This window comes from Staurois parvus, unplaced genomic scaffold (assembly GCF_062004578.1).
Source record: "Staurois parvus isolate SC_StPar_1 unplaced genomic scaffold, SC_StPar_1.0 ptg000136l, whole genome shotgun sequence".
NCBI classification, from domain to species: domain Eukaryota; kingdom Metazoa; phylum Chordata; class Amphibia; order Anura; family Ranidae; genus Staurois; species Staurois parvus.
The window spans coordinates 883,890-904,689 of record NW_028317932.1 but is presented as its reverse complement, the minus strand read 5'-3'; the positions used below and the strand labels follow the sequence as shown (position 1 = coordinate 904,689).

Here is a 20,800-nt window from a genome sequence, read left to right as displayed (position 1 = left end):
AGATTACGGGCCTCCTATAGCTGCTGCCAGGCCCCTAATCTGCCATAGGCCCCTATATACCGCCTCCTCATGCTGCTGCCAGGTCCAGAGTCTCTCATGGGTCCCTGTACGGCCTCCCATTGCTGCTGTCTCCATCGCCACACTCTGCCATGTGCCACTTTCAGGTCTCCTCACACACTGCTGGTGTGTAGAATTTTTTGACATAGGGTGCTGGCAGATTACGGGCCTCCTATAGCTGCTGCCAGGCCCCTAATCTGCCATAGGCCCCTATATACCGCCTCCTCATGCTGCTGCCAGGTCCAGAGTCTCTCATGGTTCCCTGTACGGCCTCCCATTGCTGCTGTCTCCATCGCCACACTCTGCCATGTGCCACTTTCAGGTCTCCTCACACTGCTGGTGTGTTGAATTTTTTGACATAGGGTGCTGGCAGATTACGGGCCTCCTATAGCTGCTGCCAGGCCCCTAATCTGCCATAGGCCCCTATATACCGCCTCCTCATGCTGCTGCCAGGTCCAGAGTCTCTCATGGGTCCCTGTACGGCCTCCCATTGCTGCTGTCTCCATCGCCACACTCTGCCATGTGCCACTTTCAGGTCTCCTCACACACTGCTGGTGTGTTGAATTTTTTGACATAGGGTGCAGGCAGATTACGGGCCTCCTATAGCTGCTGCCAGGCCCCTAATCTGCCATAGGCCCCTATATACCACCTCCTCATGCTGCTGCCAGGTCCAGAGTCTCTCATGGGTCCCTGTACGGCCTCCCATTGCTGCTGTCTCCATCGCCACACTCTGCCATGTGCCACTTTCAGGTCTCCTCACACTGCTGGTGTGTTGAATTTTTTGACATAGGGTGCTGGCAGATTACGGGCCTCCTATAGCTGCTGCCAGGCCCCTAATCTGCCATAGGCCCCTATATACCACCTCCTCATGCTGCTGCCAGGTCCAGAGTCTCTCATGGGTCCCTGTACGGCCTCCCATTGCTGCTGTCTCCATCGCCACACTCTGCCATGTGCCACTTTCAGGTCTCCTCACACACTGCTGGTGTGTTGAATTTTTTGACATAGGGTGCTGGCAGATTACGGGCCTCCCATAGCTGCTGCCAGGCCCCTAATCTGCCATGGGCCCTATATACCGCCTCCTCATGCTGCTGCCAAGTCCAGAGTCTGTCATGGGTCCCTGTACGGCCTCCCATTGCTGCTGTCTCCATCGCCACACTCTGCCATGTGCCACTTTCAGGTCTCCTCACACACTGCTGGTGTGTTGAATTTTTTGACATAGGGTGCTGGCAGATTACGGGCCTCCCATAGCTGCTGCCAGGCCCCTAATCTGCCATGGGCCCCTATACCGACTCCTCATGCTGTGACGTTGCAACAAGGTGGAATTCAACCCTACATATGTTAGACCGCCTTTACGAACAGCAAAAGGCCATCACAGATTTCCTGATGTTAAAAGCGGATAAAGGTACTCCCTGTGTAACTTAGATGTCAGCCATTGGCAGCTCATGCGTGACACCTGCGCTTGCTCAGGCCCTTTGAGGAGGCCACGCTATTCGTGAGTCGGCAGGACTATGGGATGAACGACGTCATTCCTCTGTTGCACGTCCTGGAACAAATGCTGTTAACAATGGCTGGTCAGGGTGCGGTAGACGTGGCGCACAGATCTCAACGCCACATGACCCCTGTGGGGGCGGGGCAGGACAGGAAGAAGAGGAGGAGGTAGAGGAGGACATTGGTGCTCAGGAATTATTGAGTGAAATGGGTGGTTTTTCCACTCAGCGGACAGGAGTGGAGGAGCAGGAGCATCTGGTAGAGGAGGAGGAAGAGGAGACAGAGGACCCAGACGCACCGTGGCAGTATGCTGTGGAGATGGAGGCAGGGAGTCCCTCGCATTCCTTGGCACAAATGGCCCATAGCATGCTCGGTTGCTTGCGTAGCGACAGCCGAATAATAACCATCAGACAGAGGGATGACTTTTGGCTGTCCACCTTGTTGGACCCTCGCTACCGTTCAAAAATGGTGGCCTTTTTCACACCTGCTGAGAGGGAGGCCAAAATAACGTACTATAAAAACCACCTATGTAGTCAGCTGGTCTCTGCCTGTCTGCGCCAACGTCCATCCTCAGACACTGTGGGCCCTGTGCGCTCGCGTTCCGCTGCCATGGCAGCAGGGGAGGGGTGGGGTGGTAGGAGCAGTGGCAGCTCCACCAGCAGCAGCTGCCTCAGTCTGCAGTCGATGATGAGTAGCTTTCTTCACCAGCGCAGTGAGGAAACTACTAACCAGCCGCAGCAGCAGCAGCAGCATCAGGTGGACCTGGAGCAGGACCTCAAACAACAGGCTTAGGCCTACTTGGACAGCACCCTGCCAACCGAGGTAGACAATCCCCTTGACTACTGGGCAACGAAACTTGACCTTTGGCCCCAACTAGCTGAATTTGCCCTTGAAAGGCTGTCATGCCCGGCCAGTAGCGTGGCATCGGAGCGCGTGTTTAGTGCGGCAGGAGGTATTGCAACTCCGCGGAGGACACGACTGTCCACCCAAAGTGTGGAGAGACTCACGTTTGTGAAAATGAATCAGGCGTGGATTAGTCTGGATTTCAAACCACCAGTTCCTGACACAACTGACTAAATCCGCCATGAATCATGCCCCAAACATGTGCCACTTTCAGGTCTCCTCACACTGCTGGTGTGTTCCATTTTTTGTCATAGGGTGCTGGCAGATCACGGGCCTCCCATAGCTGCTGCCAGGCCCCTAATCTGCCATGGGCCCCTATACCACCTCCTCATGCTGCTGCCAGGTCCAGAGTCTCTCATGGGTCCCTGTACGGCCTCCCATTGCTGCTGTCTCCATCGCCACACTCTGCCATGTGCCACTTTCAGGTCTCCTCACACTGCTGGTGTGTTCCATTTTTTGTCATAGGGTGCTGGCAGATTACGGGCCTCCCATAGCTGCTGCCAGGCCCCTAATCTACCATGGGCCCCTATACCGCCTCCTCATGCTGCTGCCAGGTCCAGAGTCTCTCATGGGTCCCTGTACGGCCTCCCATTGCTGCTGTCTCCATCGCCACACTCTGCCATGTGCCACTTTCAGGTCTCCTCACACTGCTGGTGGGTTCCATTTTTTGTCATAGGGTGCTGGCAGATTACGGGCCTCCCATAGCTGCTGCCAGGCCCCTAATCTGCCATGGGCCCCCGTACCGACTCCTCATGCTGCTGCCAGGCCCGTAATCTGTCATGGGCCCCTGTTGTCGCTTGTTGGCATATTCCGCTCGTTCAGATGCTCCTTCTCCTGCTACTCCTCTTCACGGATTCCGTCAGCAGTCTTTCTTGGAATCCGTTTCCAAGAGACAACAGTTTGCGAGCACGCACCCGACGGTGCAGAAGCTGAACGTCCTCCTGTCCAAGTTGCTGCTGCCAGGCTCGTAATCTGTCATGCGCCCCTGTACCGCCTCCTCATGCTGCTGCCAGGTCCAGAGTGTGTCATGGGCCCCCGTACCGACTCCTCATGCTGCTGCCAGGCCCGTAATCTGTCATGGGCCCCTGTACCGCCTCCCCATGCTGCTGCCAGGTCCAGAGTGTGTCATGGGTCCCTGTACGGCCTCCCATTGCTGCTGCCAGGCCCGTAATCTGCCATGGGCCCCCGTACCGACTCCTCATGCTGCTGCCAGGCCCGTAATCTGTCATGGGCCCCTGTACCGCCTCCTCATGCTGCTGCCAGGTCCAGAGTGTGTCATGGGTCCCTGCACGGCCTCCCATTGCTGCTGTCTCTATCGCCACACTCTGCCATGTGCCACTTTCAGGTCTCCTCACACTGCTGGTGGTTTCCATTTTTGTCATAGGGTGCTGTATGGCCTCCCATTGCTGCTGCCTCCACCGCCACACTGTGGCTCCACACTCTGGTTTTGGCCCCGTGACTGCCCAAATGAGTGAAGTGTGCGGTGATTCTAAGATCGACGGCACTCATCTGCATGTCATACTGACTGACAGTATTATTTCTCTTCCCCAGCAGACTCCAAGGGCATTTAAATTAAAGGTACAGTGTTCTGCACTAATATTAAGTCTCTCTGAAGCCTAGAAACACCCTTTTTTAAGTTAAATTCACAGCGAATATATTCGACTCGAATCGAAATTTTTCCACGAATTCGCCGAATCAGTCGAATCGAATTTTTGAATACTTCGCTCATCTCTAATTGCCACCCACCCCCACGCTCCGTCATTTTTGGCGTAATTTTTCTTAAAAAAGCCCCTGACCCCTTCCAAAAAACGTACCAGGTGAGAAACGCGGAGATGTGAACCTGTCCCATAGGAGATCATGTTAAATGGACTGCTGTGCATTTCTGCAAAATGCACTGGAAAATGCATAGGTGTGATCCTAGACTTAGGCAGGATTTACCTTTGGAAGTATCTCACCAAAAATTACATTTTTGTTGCAGGGAGGCCAAAAATCTTACTTGTATCCTACTGCAGACAATCACACAAGTAGGGAATGACATTTTTAGGGGGCGTTCTGTACACACTCGTGTACAGAACACCTCCAGGTAGCCATATCGCATTACATTTTACAGAAAATTACAGCACTGCAGACTGAAAAGGAAAGGTCATTTTGAATAACATTCAATTACAATATGACTTGAGTTGCAATTTTATGTGCTATATTATTTTTTTTTTTTATTTGCTAATCTTTTCGCCCACAAAAGTAGAGTTACCCTTTTCAACTCAAACCCAAAAAATGTAGTATATTTCAGCTTACCAATGATTATATGTGGGTTTTTTTTTTGTTTTTTTTGTTTTTTTTTTAGGCGGGGGAAGTGTTAGCCGGAGTTTGGCTTAAATTTTTGTGTAGTATATTTAAATCTGCTAGTTCATCCAACACTTTATAAGCACTTACAGCAAACGTTTTTTTTCCCTTTTGGGATAAAAGTTTTACAGAAATAAAAACGGATCATCGTAAGCACCCCTGTCAGTAGTAAACAGTTTGTCTCAACCCTTAACTGATACATCTGCTGGAGAACTTTGAAAAAACAGACTTACTGGCCAGATGAAAATAGAAGAAAGGAAGACTAAAAAAAGGTGACTAATTCAGCCATCACATCTAAGAATTGTTAAGTTACAATATAAAAAAAGGTTTGCTTTTGGATTTACTACTGCTTTAAAATTCATACAGTTATACAGAAGTCCACGGCTAGTGTTGCCATAACATTACCCGGTTCCTAGGAAATGTGACTTCGTTCAAATATACCAGCTATGCAGGCTTTAGGTTTTCTGCATGGCTGAATCAAATACAAATTTTTGGTTTCAGTTTCAGAAGTACTGTAAATCCTCTCTTATAATGTATGAAGAACTTAAAACATGACTTCTTAGTCGCTACTTACCTTGCATCTGGAGTTATGTTCACCAAAGGCTTGAAGGTTTCTTGTAAATACAATTCTACAAAAACACAGGAGACATGTTAGAGTGATCTGGTAATATTCACATTTTATTAATACCAGTAATTATTACTAATAATATTTCATACCAGTAAACTTTAATATTTTGTTTTAGACAGCTGTTTGGCTATTTATTACTTTAATAGTTAAAGTGGAATTCAAGCCAAAAAGTTGGAAAGTGTTGGAACCTCAGCCTGGTCTTTATTTACAACTGCACCCCCCCCCCCCCCTTGGATAGATTTCCTCTCACCTTTCTAGTGTTCTCTAGGACAGGAGCTGAAATTGCAAAGGGGCACAGACAGCAACCCTCTATATAGAATTAAAGAGGAATTCCACCCTGAAAAAAAATAAGTCAGCAGCTACAAAAACTTTAGCTGCTGACTTTTAAAAAAAAAAACAACCACTTACCTGTCCTTCGGTCCCGCGTTGTGTCCCCCGCAGCCCGTTTCAATGGCCATCCTGTATTCCAGGAGGCCAGCATCTTCAGTGTGTGCAACCGGCTGTGATAGCTTGCGGCTTTACAGCCGGGTACCCACTTGTGCATGCGCGAGCAGAGCTGCGCTTCATGAATGGTCCTGTAGTTTCTGGGACCTGTCACGTGTCCCAAAAGACTACAGGGAGGGAGGACACCTATTTCCGATCGCCTAGAAGTGGGAACTTTTCAAATTTGGGTACCCACTCCCCCCCACCCCCAAAAGATGCCAATCCTTAATGGGGAGCAGTTCTTAAAGCGGAACTTCCCCTTTTGGGTGGAGCTCCGCTTTAAAGTGTTAATGTTCCAGCTGGCGTTCCAATTTATCACACAGAATCCTAGGTTTAAGGCCAGCCATACGTGTAGATTTTTGGACGAGAATATTCATACGAAAAGTCGTACAAAAATTATTTGAACATTTGATGAATGGACAAATGTCATTTGAAAAAAATGTATTTTAACAACCGACTTTAAAATGAATGTAATTTCTGAACAATAACCACATACACTGGCTGAAAATTAATTTGATCGAGAAGAGTTTTCCTTCCTGCCCCTTCAAAATTTTCCCGTCACTGCTGTCAAAAATGAACATCAATTTGACCCACTGGATACTCGAAAAGTGCTGTTTTTGTTCTGGAGGTCCCGATCTCAATTCATATACCAAACCTATCCATAGAAGCATACAGCCGCCCTGCTTGAAGTGCTATTGAACCCAAAACCAAAAATGCAATATACAGTATTACAGCTTACCAATATTTAGATGTGGTGGCTGCATGAATTTTCCTTTTTAAAGGCATTTCCCTTTTGTTTTCACCTGGTGATCTAGACAGTAAATATACCTCCTGTATTAAAGTGCCACTCTGGATGAAGGAGTACAGGGAGAATTCTCAGTCTGAGGGGGGTTAGTGTATTTAAATCTGCTAGTACATATAACAAATTGAAGCTGAACTCCAGCTAACACTTTATAAGAAGTTACAGCAAACAGTTTTTTTTCCTTTCGGGATAAAGGTTTTACACAAATAAAACTGATCATTGTAAGTACCCCCGCCAGTGTTGAATGGTTTGTCTCATCCTTGTTACTGATACATCTGCAAGAGAGCTTTTTCTTTTAAAAAAAACCAACAGACTTACTAGCCAGATTACCAAGTGAAAATAAAGAAAGAAGGAGCAGAAAGAATATCAGTATTGGAGCATGAATGAGACTATGTTGGTGGTTTGGGGCAGAATCGGAAACCATGGAAAGCATATTTCACTGTATAAGACAGCCTTTTTCAAACCAAGGTGCTTACTGGGTTCTTCAGGGGGGCCTTGGCAAAATGCGTAAAAATTGCCAGGAAACCCTGCAGTTGGATCAAGCCTGCTTTTTTTGGTTTTTCTTTTTTACACAAAGCTACAGTTTTTTTTGTGTAGCATTACAACCTTGGGCACCAAGCGTCTTGCATCTTAACAACCATGGACATCATAGGTTGACTATAAGGATGTTGGTCACCTGCACAACATCCTTGTTTGCCCCTCTCCATCAGCACAGGGGTCACATTGGCTGAGTGAGGAAGAGAAACTGGAGGTAAAAGAGAAACACTGGAATACTAGTCAGTACCAATAGGTAAAGGTATATTTTCTTTGTATAAATAATAAATCACCTCTAATGTTGGGTGTTCTATTTATGTGGATGCTGCCGTGTTCTATAAAACTATTAATTTTAGAATGGGGTGCTACAGGATTGTGCATCATGTTAAAGGGTGCCTTGAATGAAAAAAGGTTGGGAAACACTGGATTGAGGGATAGAGAGTAAAACAAGCCAACGAGTAAATAAGGCCATCAGAGTCCAGCAACAGCTTGACGTAAACCTGTGCTTTGTCAATGCAGTACAAAGTAACAGGTTCACTCAAGCTATTGCCCTTTTACAGCTGCACACACTTACTTTTTTTTCCCCCACCACTGCCTCTGGGAGAAAGGTAACCCTGACAATGGAACTCTCTGTTCACCCTACAAGACAACGCTGGACCAAATCACTAAACAACAGCGCTGACATATTGGAGTACTGAAGCAGGTCATATGCTACCCATAGCCAGAGGTCTTGGGTATCTCCCTTTGCTCCTGGCAGATGAATGGATTAGTGCAGGAGTGAAGAGAAGGTAAGTGCAGCTGTGGAGGGTGATTAAGAAGCTGGTCACTATTAGTATTTCAAGGTGTTTTTTAGGGGTTTGCATTTGACAGCTCTTTAAAGCCAGTGTCAGATTTACCACTTTATAATAGCTATGGGTTTTTTGGTTTGACTGACTCTTTGAAGAAAAAACACATCTTACCCCTCCAGGTTTCTATTTTGTGTTCTTCTAACTCATAGATTTGTACCTGCAGAATAAATTAAGAGACCGGAGTTAATCGTATTATTAGAAGTGGAGGTGCTCCATCTTTAACGCTGCTCTCTGAATGACAGTACTCACTCACCATTGGAGACTTGTAGTATCGATGCAATATATTTATGAAGTCTGTAATTGTTAACATACCTGTAAAAAGAATAAAAATGAGCGACTTGAACTGGGCCCTGTATACTTTCCTATGAACTTAATTTCTACTACTATATATTTTAGTGTTCACAATAAAAGACAAACAAAAAAAACAAAAGAAGATACTGTATTGCTAGGCTGGATAAAAGGCAGATTATAGATATGCAGAGCATGTTGATGAGATCTGTCCAGCTTTCAATTGTTGGCCAAGCATCAGATGTCACCATGACTTTTCAATCTAATTTGTATGACTTTACATTCTGTGCTTGTAGTAAGAGGATCCCTGTCCCTTTTGTCATTGAAAAGGATAAAAATATAGTTGGTCAGGAAAGTTGTTACACAAGTCTGAGACTAACTGGTAGCTTCCTATTGTTATATGATATATATAGCACTATAATCTCCAAAAAAACCAACTGGTACAAACAAGAGTGCAGTTTAACAGCCAGCATATGTAAATGAAAGGATAGACCAATACAAAAGAATAAAAAGTGTTACTAAACCCACAACAGTAAAATCAGTACATGCGGTAAAGCATGCTTGTTATACTCACTGTGGACCCTAAGGGATTAATCCTACGCAGTGTGAGAAAAGGCTGTTTTATCCTGACTTCTCTGATCCTCCCCTACTTCCAGTGTCTCCCTCTTATCTCCTGATAAGATGTATCGTGTGGAGACACTCTGCACATGCTCAGTTTGGTGTGTATTGCAAGAGAGGGGTTTTTTTTCTTGTGAGAGTGCATGTGATCAGCACAGGGCCAATCAGCACTGTCCAGACAGAGGTGAGGGATTCTGCATCCTCCTAGAGCAAAATGAAAATGCCTCCTACAAGCTTTAACCAGTGCTCTGCTGGACACTGGATATAAGTCACAAGTCTAACTGCTGGTGAGAAAATGTGTTTAGCAGTTTATATTTACGAACACAATTGCATATAAATGTTATTTGCACGGTCAGAGACCAGATATAATGAATGCTGGGTCCTGGGTTTAGTAACACTTCACAAAAAAAAAAAAAAAAAAAAAGAAAAAAGAAAAAAAAGACACTTCTTTCTTTTTTGTTTAACACCACAGCTCGGTGTCCAATAATAGAATATCCACTGAATATCAAACAGAGTACAGAATTTAGTTCAAAGGCTACCGAGGACATCCTTAACCTACTTAAGGCATCCTTGACCTACTTAAGGCATCCTTGACCTACTGTGTATGGGCCATTTCATTTATTCCGTTACGGACATCCCTCTCTCCTGTATTGAGTACAGGCCTGTCACATGGAAGAGGCCAGCCATGTACTGTACAGGTCTGCCATTGAAGCATCAATACACTGCGTGTTAAAACATGTTCCTCTGCTGCCACCTGGCCTAGAAGACGGCTCAGTGGATCTGCCTATGACCAAAGTGGAGGGTTTCTGCCTTTCCACATGAGTTATTTATATAGCAGTCTTTTATCAAAATCTTTTTCCAAGAACCTCTCCAAACTTACATTCCAGATCAGAGCAGAACTGTATTTAACTCTGTCTCTATGGCAGCGGTTTACACTCCCAAGCAGATGTGCAGCGGCATGTGAAATTAGCTGCTCATTAGATGGATCTGCTAGCTTTAAGTTCCTCAAACCAGCTCCATTAAATTCTTTATATGCTTCAGGGGTTGTTCACACTTTTCTAAAGAAACGTAACAATCAACGATATCTAAAACTAAATTTAGCAAATCTTTGTTTGCTGTACATTTTTCAGCTTGTTAAGTAAATTCAAATTATTACAATAGGCTACTGAGCAATGTTGTGTTATAGCCCAAAGCAACCAATTGGTGACTTTCCACTTCTAGCTTGCTAGGTAGAATATCCATGTGTTCGGAGTTGTAATCACACAGAAGTGTCTGTGGATGGGTTTGAAGCCCCACCATCATAGTGATGTGTGTACAGTCAGTGCTATCACTGAGATACTACGCGGGCCCTGTAGACACACTTTCCTGATAAACTGCAGCTGTCAGGGTGCGAAAACAGGACACTCAACAGAACTATTTTTCTAGGAAAAAAGTATGAATGTTACGTAAAAAGCATAGTTAGTGGTCTTCTTCTAATTCCTAGTCACTAGTTACAGTTGTATAAGATACATACATACACTTACCTACAAAACTTTGATTCTTTGTTTCCCATAATGGGGCAGCTCGCACACCATTGGCTACCAGTGCAAAAAAAGCCTTCTTTACCTGTAGAGCAGAGAAATTAACACCAGGGTTCAGCTCATGCAGGAAAATGTATCAAATTTTGGTTACAGATAGCGCAAATCTTACTGTATAGGGTACTCTGATTAAACAAGTGTGTGTACAAAAAATATAAAAATAAAGAAAAAAATAGCTAGATCAGGGTTTGAATAAGTCAATGTCAAGGTTAGAGTCAAAAATCATGGTCAGAGTTCAAGGTCATGGTCAAAGGTCATGGCTAGTGTATTTTTAGGTAGGATTACAAAAATAATTTTTTATTTAGTAATGGGTCCGAGTTTTAGGTAGTATTAAAAAAAAAAAACACAAACAAAAGAAGCAAAATGCTCTCTATTATTTGTGGGCCTTACTATGGGTACTAAGGTTACGGTATCAGCAAGCAGTGTTCTTGTAAATGGGGTGGTGTCACTAGAGTATAGAAAGTATGGGCTTTGTAATTCATAAGTGGCAAACCTCCATGTAAGGGAAACAAAAGGACAGAAAAGATAGTGAAGTAGGAAATACTTTAGGAGAAGTATATAACACATTCACTGTGGTGATAGGTTCACTTTAAAATATCAGCAAGGCTCTCCTATCCCTCTTATATTGAACTGTATTGTCTCCCATTATATTGTAAAGCGCTGAGCAAACTGTTGCCGCTATATAAATCCTGTATAATAATAATATCAATCACTTTTTTCAAACTATTACTCGGTAATTCTAGTTTGTCTCATAGAAAATAGTTTAAGAACAAATCCTTTTTCTTACTATATATATATATATATATATATATATATATATATATATATATATATATATATATATATATATATATATGTGTTTAGTCATAACAATACTATTTCTGTGAATAAAAGTGATGAAAAGTATTCAACTGCAAACTGCCAGAACTCTTCAGTCCTGGGTAGACACAGGAAGAAAGTGGTTCTATGTACACAGCAGCAACTAAGAGATCTCTCTATAAAGTTCCCTCCTTTCTTTATAATTCCATGCCCTGCAAGCACACTACAAGATTTGTGCTCTAACCAGCTAGAAGCAGTACATTGTATAAGTACTTGTTCTGCTATCTGCACCCAGATCTATAGCAAAAGGTAAGGCAAGCCAAGCCATGATGTATCTCAGTAGCCCTGAACATAATACAGTACATGGGACAGTTTTCCATATCTACAGAACAATGCAAAAGAAATTATGTTTTCAAAAACATCTTCCAAGTACTACAGTTATTGTAATAGGTTACAGAAAAAGCATAGTAAAACTGCCTAAATATTCAAAAGTAAATTAGCAGCTAAATAATTAAATGGAAACAAGATTACAAAACCGTTTTATATGCATTAAAATCAATCATTCTAACAGTGCTTTAAACATTTATGCAACACGACAGTTCTATGTTGATGGCTGATGTAATGAAATGACTATAATATATATATATATTATTATTATACAGTATTTATAAAGCGCCAATAGTTCGCTCAGCGCTGTACATTACAAAGGGAGACAGAACATGTGACAGAACAATACCAATACAATGCAAAACATGAGGGGATCAAGGGCCCTGCTCTTTTGAGCTTACAATCTAGGAGGGAGGGGGTGGTGGCACAGGAGGAGATAGCTGTGGGGGATGGAGTGGTAGGAAGAGTGGAGGAGGGAGGCAAGTTAGCAGGGGGTGGGGTAGGCTTCCCTGAAGAGATGGGTTTTCAGGGTGCGCCTAAAGGAGAGGAGAGTAGGTGATAATCTGATGGGTTGGGGCAGGGAGTTCCAGAGGATGGGTGACACCCTGGAGAAGTCCTGGAGGCGGGCATGGGAGGAGGAGACCAGGGAACTAGAGAGAAGGAGGTCTTGTGAGGAGCGGAGTGTGCGTGCTGGGCGGTACTTGGATATTAGGTCAGTGATGTAGTTCGGGGCAGTATGGTGGACAGCTTTGTACGTCAGCGTTAGGATTTTGAATTTGATCCGTTGCGCAATCGGAAGCCAGTGGAGGGATTGGCAGAGGGGGGTGGCGGAGACAGAGCGGTTGGAAAGGTGGATGAGTCTGGCAGCCGTATTCAGGATCGACTGAAGAGGGGATAGCCAGCGGCGAGGCAGGCCAGTGAGGAGGGAGTTGCAGTAGTCGAGTCGTGATATGATGAGGGAGTGGATGAGCTGTTTAGTGGTTTCTGGGGTTAGGAACGTGCGGATTTTGGCGATGTTGCGGAGGTGGAGTCTGCACGAGTTTGTTAAAGATTGGACTTGGGGCTGGAAGGATAGGTTGGAGTCCAGAATGACACCCAGTACTCTGGCCTGCAGGGCGGGTTTGATGGTAGCGTTGTTGGATGTGACGGAGAAATCAATGGGGGGTGGTGTCCGGGCTGGGGGGAAGACAAGAAACTCGGTTTTGGAGAGGTTCAATTTAAGGAAGTGGAGCGACATCCAGTCTGATATGTCGCTCAGTAGGTGTGTGATTCGGGCTGAGACCAAGGGGGTGAGGTGGGGGGTTGAGAGATAGATTTGTGTGTCGTCGGCATAGAGGTGGTAGTTGAAGCCGTGAGAGTGTATGAGTTGGCCAAGGGAGGAGGTATAGATGGAGAAGAGAAGGGGCCCGAGGACAGAGCCTTGAGGGACCCCAACAGAGAGGGGGAGTGAGGGGGAGGTGGTAGCATTATAGGTAACGCTGAAAGAGCGTTGTGACAGGTAGGATGAGATCCAGGAGAGAGCAGAATCTCTGAGGCCGAGGGAGTGTAGTTTTTTGAGGAGGAGGGGGTGGTCGACTGTGTCGAAGGCCGCAGAGAGGTCAAGGAGTAGGAGCACTGAATAGTGTCCATTAGCTTTGGCGGTTAGCAGGTCGTTGGAGAGTTTGAGTAAGGCAGTTTCGGTGGAGTGTAGGGGACGGAAGCCGGACTGTAGGGGATCGAGGAGGTTGTTGTCGTTGAGGTGAGAGCATAGGCGGGTGTAGACTAGGCGCTCGAGGAGTTTAGATGTAAATGGGAGCAGGGAGATGGGTCTGAGGTTGTTCGGGTCATTGGGGTCCAGGGAGGGCTTTTTAAGTATGGGGGTGATGTGTGTATGTTTCAGAGGGGAGGGGAAAGTGCCTGAGGAGAGGGAGAGATTGAAGATGTGGGTGAGGGAGCGTAGGATGGAGGAGGAGGAAGGTCGTAGGAGTTGTGAGGGGATAGGGTCGAGGGGGCAGGTGGTGAGGCGGGCATCAGAGAGGGTCTTGGAGACTTCCTCGATGGTAGTAAGGTCAAAGGTGTGGAGTGTTGGGGGAGCTTCAGTATGAGGAATGTAGGGTGGGGTGGAAGAGGAGGTCAGAGCAGTGGTGGGGCCGTGGGAGAGGGGTGATGAGGGGGTAGCTGAGTGAGGGTGAAGGGGGTTGGAGAGAGTTTGAGCAGCGACAAAGTCCCTGCGGGTTATGTCGAGGGGGAGGGGGGATAAGGGGGTAGCTGTGTGAGAGGGGACAGGTTGAGAGGGCGTGTGAGTTGCGGCAATGTCCTTGCGAATTGTGTCAATTTTGTTTTTGAAGTGATTGGCAATCTCAAGGGCAGTGAGTGAGGTGCTGGGTGGAGGTGGGGGTGGAGAGAGTAGAGAGTTGAAGGCAGAGAAGAGTCGGCGAGGATTGGAGGAGAGGGCCTTGATGAGGGTCAAGAAGTAGGCCTGTTTGGCAGCATGGAGGGAGGAGGTGTAGGTGCGGAAGGCAGATTTGTAGCGGGTGAAGGCTTGTTTGGATTTGGTTTTGCGCCATAGTCGCTCTAGGGCACGACTTTGTCGTTTGAGGGTTTTGGTGTGATCAGTCTGCCAGGGCTGGAGCGGTCGGGGTCTGGTGTTGCGTGTGGTTAAAGGCGCTAGTGAGTCAAGGGCTGTTGAGAGCGCATTGTTGTAGGCGGTCAAAGCCAAGTCGGGGCAGGACAGGGGGAGGATGCGGTCGTGGAGTTGATCAGCTGCAGAGTGGAGGGAGGCAGGGTTAAGGTTGCGGAGGTTACGGCTGGTAGTAGTGTGACATTTGGAGGGGTAGGCGTTGGAGGACGAGGAGATAGAGAAGGTGATCAGGTTGTGGTCAGAGAGAGGGAAGGGGGTGTTAGTGAGGTTGTGGGGAGCGCATCGGTTGGAGAAGACAAGATCAAGGATATTTCCGTCGGAGTGGGTGGTGGATTGTATGCACTGTGCAAGTGCAAAGGAGGAGGTTAGGTGGAGGAGACGGGCTGTGTCCGGGTTGTCGAGGTTGACAGGGATGTTAAAATCCCCAAGAATTATGGTGGGTAGCTCAGAGGAGAGGAAGAAGGGTAGCCAGGAGGAGAAGTCATCCAGGAAGCGGGGTATGGATCCAGGAGGCCGGTATATCACAGCAATCTTCAGGGGGGTTGGGGAGAATAGTCGGACGCAGTGGGCCTCGAAGGAGGAGAAGGATAGGGAGGGGGGGTTTGGGAGGACTCGGAAGGTGCTCTGCGGTGACAGGAGCAGACCAACCCCACCACCTTTACGACCGTTAGGCCTGGGTGAGTGGGTCCAGGTGAGACCTCCATAGGAGAGTGCAGCAGGGGAGGTAGAGTCAGTGGGCTGGATCCAGGTTTCCGTGATCGCCAGGAGGTTGAGGGAGCGGGAAACAAAGAGGTCGTGGATGGCGGTAAGCTTGTTGCACACCGAACGGGCGTTCAGGAGTGCACATGAAAACGGGGGGGAGATTTTAGGGAGCAGGGAGACAGATACTAAGTTGCGGGGGTTGCAGTAGGACGTGGAAGTGGGAGGGTGTTGAGTGGGTGAGGGAGGTGGAGGGCCAGGATTTGGGGAGATGTCCCCCGCGGCTAGGAGGAGGAGAAGGGTGAGAAAGGTGGCATGGGAGCGGGATGTGCAGGAGCGTGAGAAACTCCTAGTGGAGGTGTTGGGGTCAGTGGGAGAGTGGAGTAATAGGAGGAGGTGGTGGGTGCCATAGAGGGGTGAGGGAAGCAGTGAGGACACGATATACAAATGTTTGGGAGGGGCAGAGGGATATAGTGAATGGAATTTAGGAACGGAGGAGAGGAAAATGAGAAGGAGGAGTGGAAGAGACATTTTGGGGAGGTGAAGAGAGCAGTAGTAGGGAGATGATAGCAGTGAGGGGGAGATGTACAGGTTGTGGGGTGGAGCAGAGGGGTAGAGAAATGAGATTTGGGAACAGAGGGTAGTAATATGATGAGAAGAGGGGCGTATTATATAAAGGCACACAGAGTGGGTCTCAGGCATGTAAGAGGTTTCCCAGGGTGTTTGCTTGCAGTCTTCCAGCATGCAGTAGAGCTTCTTACTGTTGTTGTGTCTTCCTGCTGCTTGGGTTCTCCTGCTTTAGTTCAACTGCTGCGTTTAACTGCTTCTTCTATGCACTCGTTCGAAGCCGCACTCAATCTGAAGCAGCACCCCATCAGAGACTGTGCCCCCCATCAGAGATCTCCCCCATGAGCTGATCTAAATTTATATATATATATATATATATATATATATATATATATATATATATATATATATATATATATATATTACTTATTTATTTAAAAAGTAGAAGTATAGCCAAAGCTATTTTGGCTGTACTTCTCCTATGGATCACAGGGGTGCAGTTCAATTTACACGTCTGTGACCCGTTTTTGGCTGACATTGGGCTAAAGCCTGCTGTTGGCTGATGTCAGAGGCAGTCCAGGCTCTGAAAAGATCCTGACCATATGGTCTGGATCCACCCAGATGCCTGGACTGGCAGCTGCCTCTCAGCAAGCCGCCAAGAAGCCTGAGCCAACCACTCCAGCCCCCTCCACTGACCGGCGCTCCAGTGAGTGCTGGAAAGACAGAGCAGAGAGCTGGTGATTAACATTCTATGGCTCTCTGCTCTTTGAAGGCTGAGAACTGAGCGATCAGCGGTCTTTGATCGCTCACTTCAGTGCAGAGTCGGCGGGGGACAGATCCAGCATCGGATTGATGCTGCATCCACCTATGGGAGTATAATTTTTTTTTACAAACTCATAGTCCTCCTTCAAGACAGAGTGGCTACAGTTTATTGAAGATTCTTGGTGAAGAGGACTCCCGATCTCAACTAAGAAACCAGCCAGCAGTGCAAGGGACACTTCTCACTGAACACAAGTACTGTCCCTGTTTTCTTTCTCAATTTTAACTCAATTTTAACGTTAATTAGGAAAGCTGACAGGGGAGAGAACTGTTTTGTTTACAAACAGTTCTCCCCCCCCCCGTTGGAGATGCTTGGCAATCACCAGGCGCCGGCGAGTAATCACAGACCAGGACCCGGTTACTGACAGCCCCCTACCCGGAAATTCAAAATCACGCATATATACACACGTGATTTTTCACACCCATGTCCCCCTGTAGCAGTACTTCTGCTATAGAGCAGACGGGAAGCAGTTAAATGCAGAGGAAGAAGATCCCATCTTGAGCATGGCACCCATGGCTAATGGGCACATAAATGTTGCCTTGAGTGCTACAGCTAGCAAAGGATTAAAGTATACCTTGTAAAACAACCCAGTCAATTTAAAATGGCAATGGAAGACAAAAACAGCCGTGTATAGATTTAAAAAACATGAAAAGCCTTTTTTCCTTTCTCCCCCTTTTTTTTTTTTAATAAATGTTTTTAGCTGCAGCAGCAGCAGCAGCTGGGGGAGGAGAAGCAGCAGCACACTGACCTTCTCAGTGAACGGCTGTGCATGGGGGTGTGTCAGCAGAAGTCTGATCATTGGAGGAGAGCAGGCCGGGTTCTCAGCACAGCCAAAAAACTGACCATGCTGTGTTCTGGTTAGTGTGGTCAGTATTTAATAGGAAAGCAGAGGGACAGGCAAGAACACTAGGGATTTAATACCTAGGAAGCAATACAAGAACAAGATACTTTTTCATACAAGTACATGGTACAACAGCCACTTAGCAGAAATATGAAATGTTGGCTTGGCATATTGTTTAACCTCTGGCACTAGATAGCAGCCTCAGATGTGGGCAGTAGAAACCTTATTGACAAGCTTCCTTTAAGATTATATGGGGACATTTAAAGATTTATCGACAAACTACAATGCTATTTACTACAATTCTACAGATTTGCTTATTCTAGGAAACACACACACACACTTTACAACTACAAATATTGTGTCCCGATCACAATAACAGATAAAATGTAATCATTCACTCCCTATATGTAATATAGCTAGACAAAAGGACCCCACAATTTGTACAGTAGTTTATTTCTGCACAAGACATAATATAAACTTTGACCCATACGCCCACATAAACAGCTAAGAAGCAGTCAGAGGCTCCAACGTCATGTAAGAATTTTTGGCATTATACAACTCTGCAGAGGGAATTCCGCTATTTGCTGTTGTTCCAAAATAAGAGGAAGGACACAGAAACAAGTGTTTGATGTGTGTCAGACAAAAAAAATAAAATAAAATAAAGGCAGGATGAAAGAACATAAGCGGCACTGCAAGGCTGTATAATGTTACCAGATACTAGTAACTGTTCCCGAAGTTCAACGATACAGCAAGCCATGCAGTGTTTTCCTATAGGAGTCGCCCTACACTTCCCATGGCATTCTCGGCTATGCATAGCCACAGAGCAGGTATTACTTCAGTCATTCTTCTCTAGGGACATGCTTCTGCTTGATGGAAAACTACAGAGTACATCAAAAATAAACTTTTTTAAAAAAAAACTTGTAGGTTTGGATAGAATAGTGAAGGATTAGAATGACTGTCATGTTTTCAATGCTCTACAGAAAGGAATAATAGAATGGCATGCCACACCATTTAATAGAAAGTCCAAAAGTATAAGACATAAGCCAACATGTAAAGACTATGGTATTGGCAGTTAGTTTTTGCAGCCCACAATATTTTTTACTTTGTTTCCAAGCACAGCGTTTTAATATCCTATCACGATTCCCAAGTTTTTCTCCTCCATATATCAAATAAACTCTGATAAAAGAGGCATGTTGACATCCTCTGAATCACATTGGCTGAACTCTTACAAGGAAATAAACTTCATATGTTACTAAACCAACAACAATAAAATCAGTCTGTATATGCAGTAAAGCATGCTGGTTATACTCACTATGGAACCTAAGGGGTTAATGCCCTGCATTGTGTAAAAATGCTGTTTGATCCTGTCTCCCCTTCTTCCAGTGTCCCCCTCTTATCTCCCGATAAAACATCATGTGGAGACACTCTGCACATACTCAGTTTGGTGTGTAATTTTGGGGTTTTTTTTTACTTGGGAAAGTGCACGTGATCAGCACAGGGCCAATCAGCACTGTCCAGACAGAGGTCAGGGGTTCTGCATCCTCCTAGAGCAGAAAGAAAACCCCTCCTACAAGCTTTAACCAGTGGTCTGCTGGACACTGACAGAAGTCACAAAACTGCTCCAACTGCTGATGGGACAAGGTATTTCACAGTTTGTATTTACAAAAACAATTGCATTTCTATGTTCTGTGTACTGTGGGAGACCAGATATAGTGAATGCAGGGTCCGGGGTTTAGTAACACTTTCAGGACTCTCAAAAAAAAAAAAATTATATATATATATATATATATAATGGTGTAGTGTTCCTTCCCTTTTTTGCTATCTACAGATCCATTCCAAAGCACCCTTCTGTGACTCACTGTGTAGTGAAGCTGTCTCTCCAGAATAATTGTATTTAAAGCTGGCCATAGATGGATTGAATATCAGCCAGTTCAGCAGGGACTAGACAAAATTTGATTCATGAGTGGCTGCTTCTTGTTGGAAAATTTTTATCAATCAGCCAGCTGCAACTGATCAGATACCAAATGTCAGAAAACAATGCCACTGCAAGGATTGCACCATTCCCCTCACTTGAGTTGATGGGGGAATCAGTTTGAAAAAAGTAATCTATGGGCAGCTTAAAGTGTTACTAAACCCACAACAGTAAAATCAGTCTGTATATGCAGTAAAGCATGCTTGTTATACTCACTGTGGAACCTAAGGGGTTAATCCTACACAGTGTGTAAAAAGGCTGTCTGATCCTGTCTTCTCTGATCCTATCCTTCTTCCACATTTCCCAATCCATCTGCCGATAGTACAGAGCCATAGGAGACACTATGCACACGCTCAGTTTGGTGTGTACTGCTAGAAAGATTTTTTTAAAATAATTTTTTTGGGGTAGTGTGCATGTGATCAGCACAGGGCCATTTAGAGGGACAGAGGTCATGCAGCCTCATAGAGGGGAATGAAAACTCCTAACACAAGAGTAACCAGTGGTCGGCTGGACACTGATAGAAGTCACAAGAATGTTCAGTTTCTGAAATATGTTTTAAATGTCATTTATTTAAAAAGGTACTTATATAGCGCTGTCAATTTACTTTACACACACACTAATGTCCCTAACTCACATTCATACATACACATACTAGGGCCAATTTAGACAGGAGCCAATTAACCTACCAGCATGTCTTTTGGAGCGTGGGAGGAAACCAGAGTACCTGAAGGAAACCCATGCAGGCACAGAGAGAACATGCAAATTCCAGGCAGGTGGTGCTGTGGTTGGGATTTGAACCAACGACCCTAGTACTGCCAGGCGGAAGTGCTAACCATTTAGTCACTGTGCTGCCCAACACGGTCATAGTGTTCTGTTTCAACCATAATGACATGAAAATGATCACTGCCAATAGCAGGACTGGGACGATCTCACCTGTAACGTAGTGTCAAACACAACAAGCTTGGAGCTGGTGGGCACAATGTCATAACACTTGTGCGATTTCATGAAGCGCATGTATATGTCACTCTCCGATTCTTCAACAGCTGGAAAACAAAAAACACTTGTAAGTCTGATACATTCACATATCCAGGTCATTGGAGATATTATATAATATATATATATATATATATATATATATATATATATATATATATATATATATATACACATATACACACACACACACACACATACACACACACACACACAGTGCCTTGAAAACTTCCACATTTTGTTATGTTACAACCAAAAACGTAAATGTATTTTATTGGGATTTTATGTGATAGACCAGGCTTCACTAAATGGAGGAACCGCGGTCTGGATGCGGACCGAGCCACTGTTTCGCCATTTTGGAGCCGTTTCTCCCCCCCCATCCTCCACCGCTGTTATAACAGCAGATCGGACAGCAGGAAACAGAACTTTTCTGGAGTGAGTGTGGAAAAACAGCACAGAATTGAACAGGGAGTGGCAGCTGTCAAAACACTTCTGGATCGGAAGCACAATGAA

At 45.5% G+C, this 20,800-nt stretch overlaps 1 protein-coding gene across 5 annotated transcripts in view; it reads right to left on the bottom strand.

The window, feature by feature from the left end:
• Positions 1 to 20,800, bottom strand: part of PRKAG2 (protein kinase AMP-activated non-catalytic subunit gamma 2) — a 431,449-nt gene that overhangs the window by 47,336 nt on the left and 363,313 nt on the right. For all 5 annotated transcript variants that reach the window (XM_089673113.1, XM_089673115.1, XM_089673114.1 and 2 more), the window contains 5 exons: positions 20,228 to 20,337; positions 10,516 to 10,597; positions 8,340 to 8,398; positions 8,198 to 8,243; positions 5,366 to 5,420 (listed from right to left, as the gene is read on the bottom strand). In XM_089673113.1, coding sequence (XP_089529239.1) covers positions 5,366 to 5,420; positions 8,198 to 8,243; positions 8,340 to 8,398; positions 10,516 to 10,597; positions 20,228 to 20,337 — 352 coding nt within the window. The remainder of the gene's footprint in view (positions 1 to 5,365; positions 5,421 to 8,197; positions 8,244 to 8,339; positions 8,399 to 10,515; positions 10,598 to 20,227; positions 20,338 to 20,800) is intronic.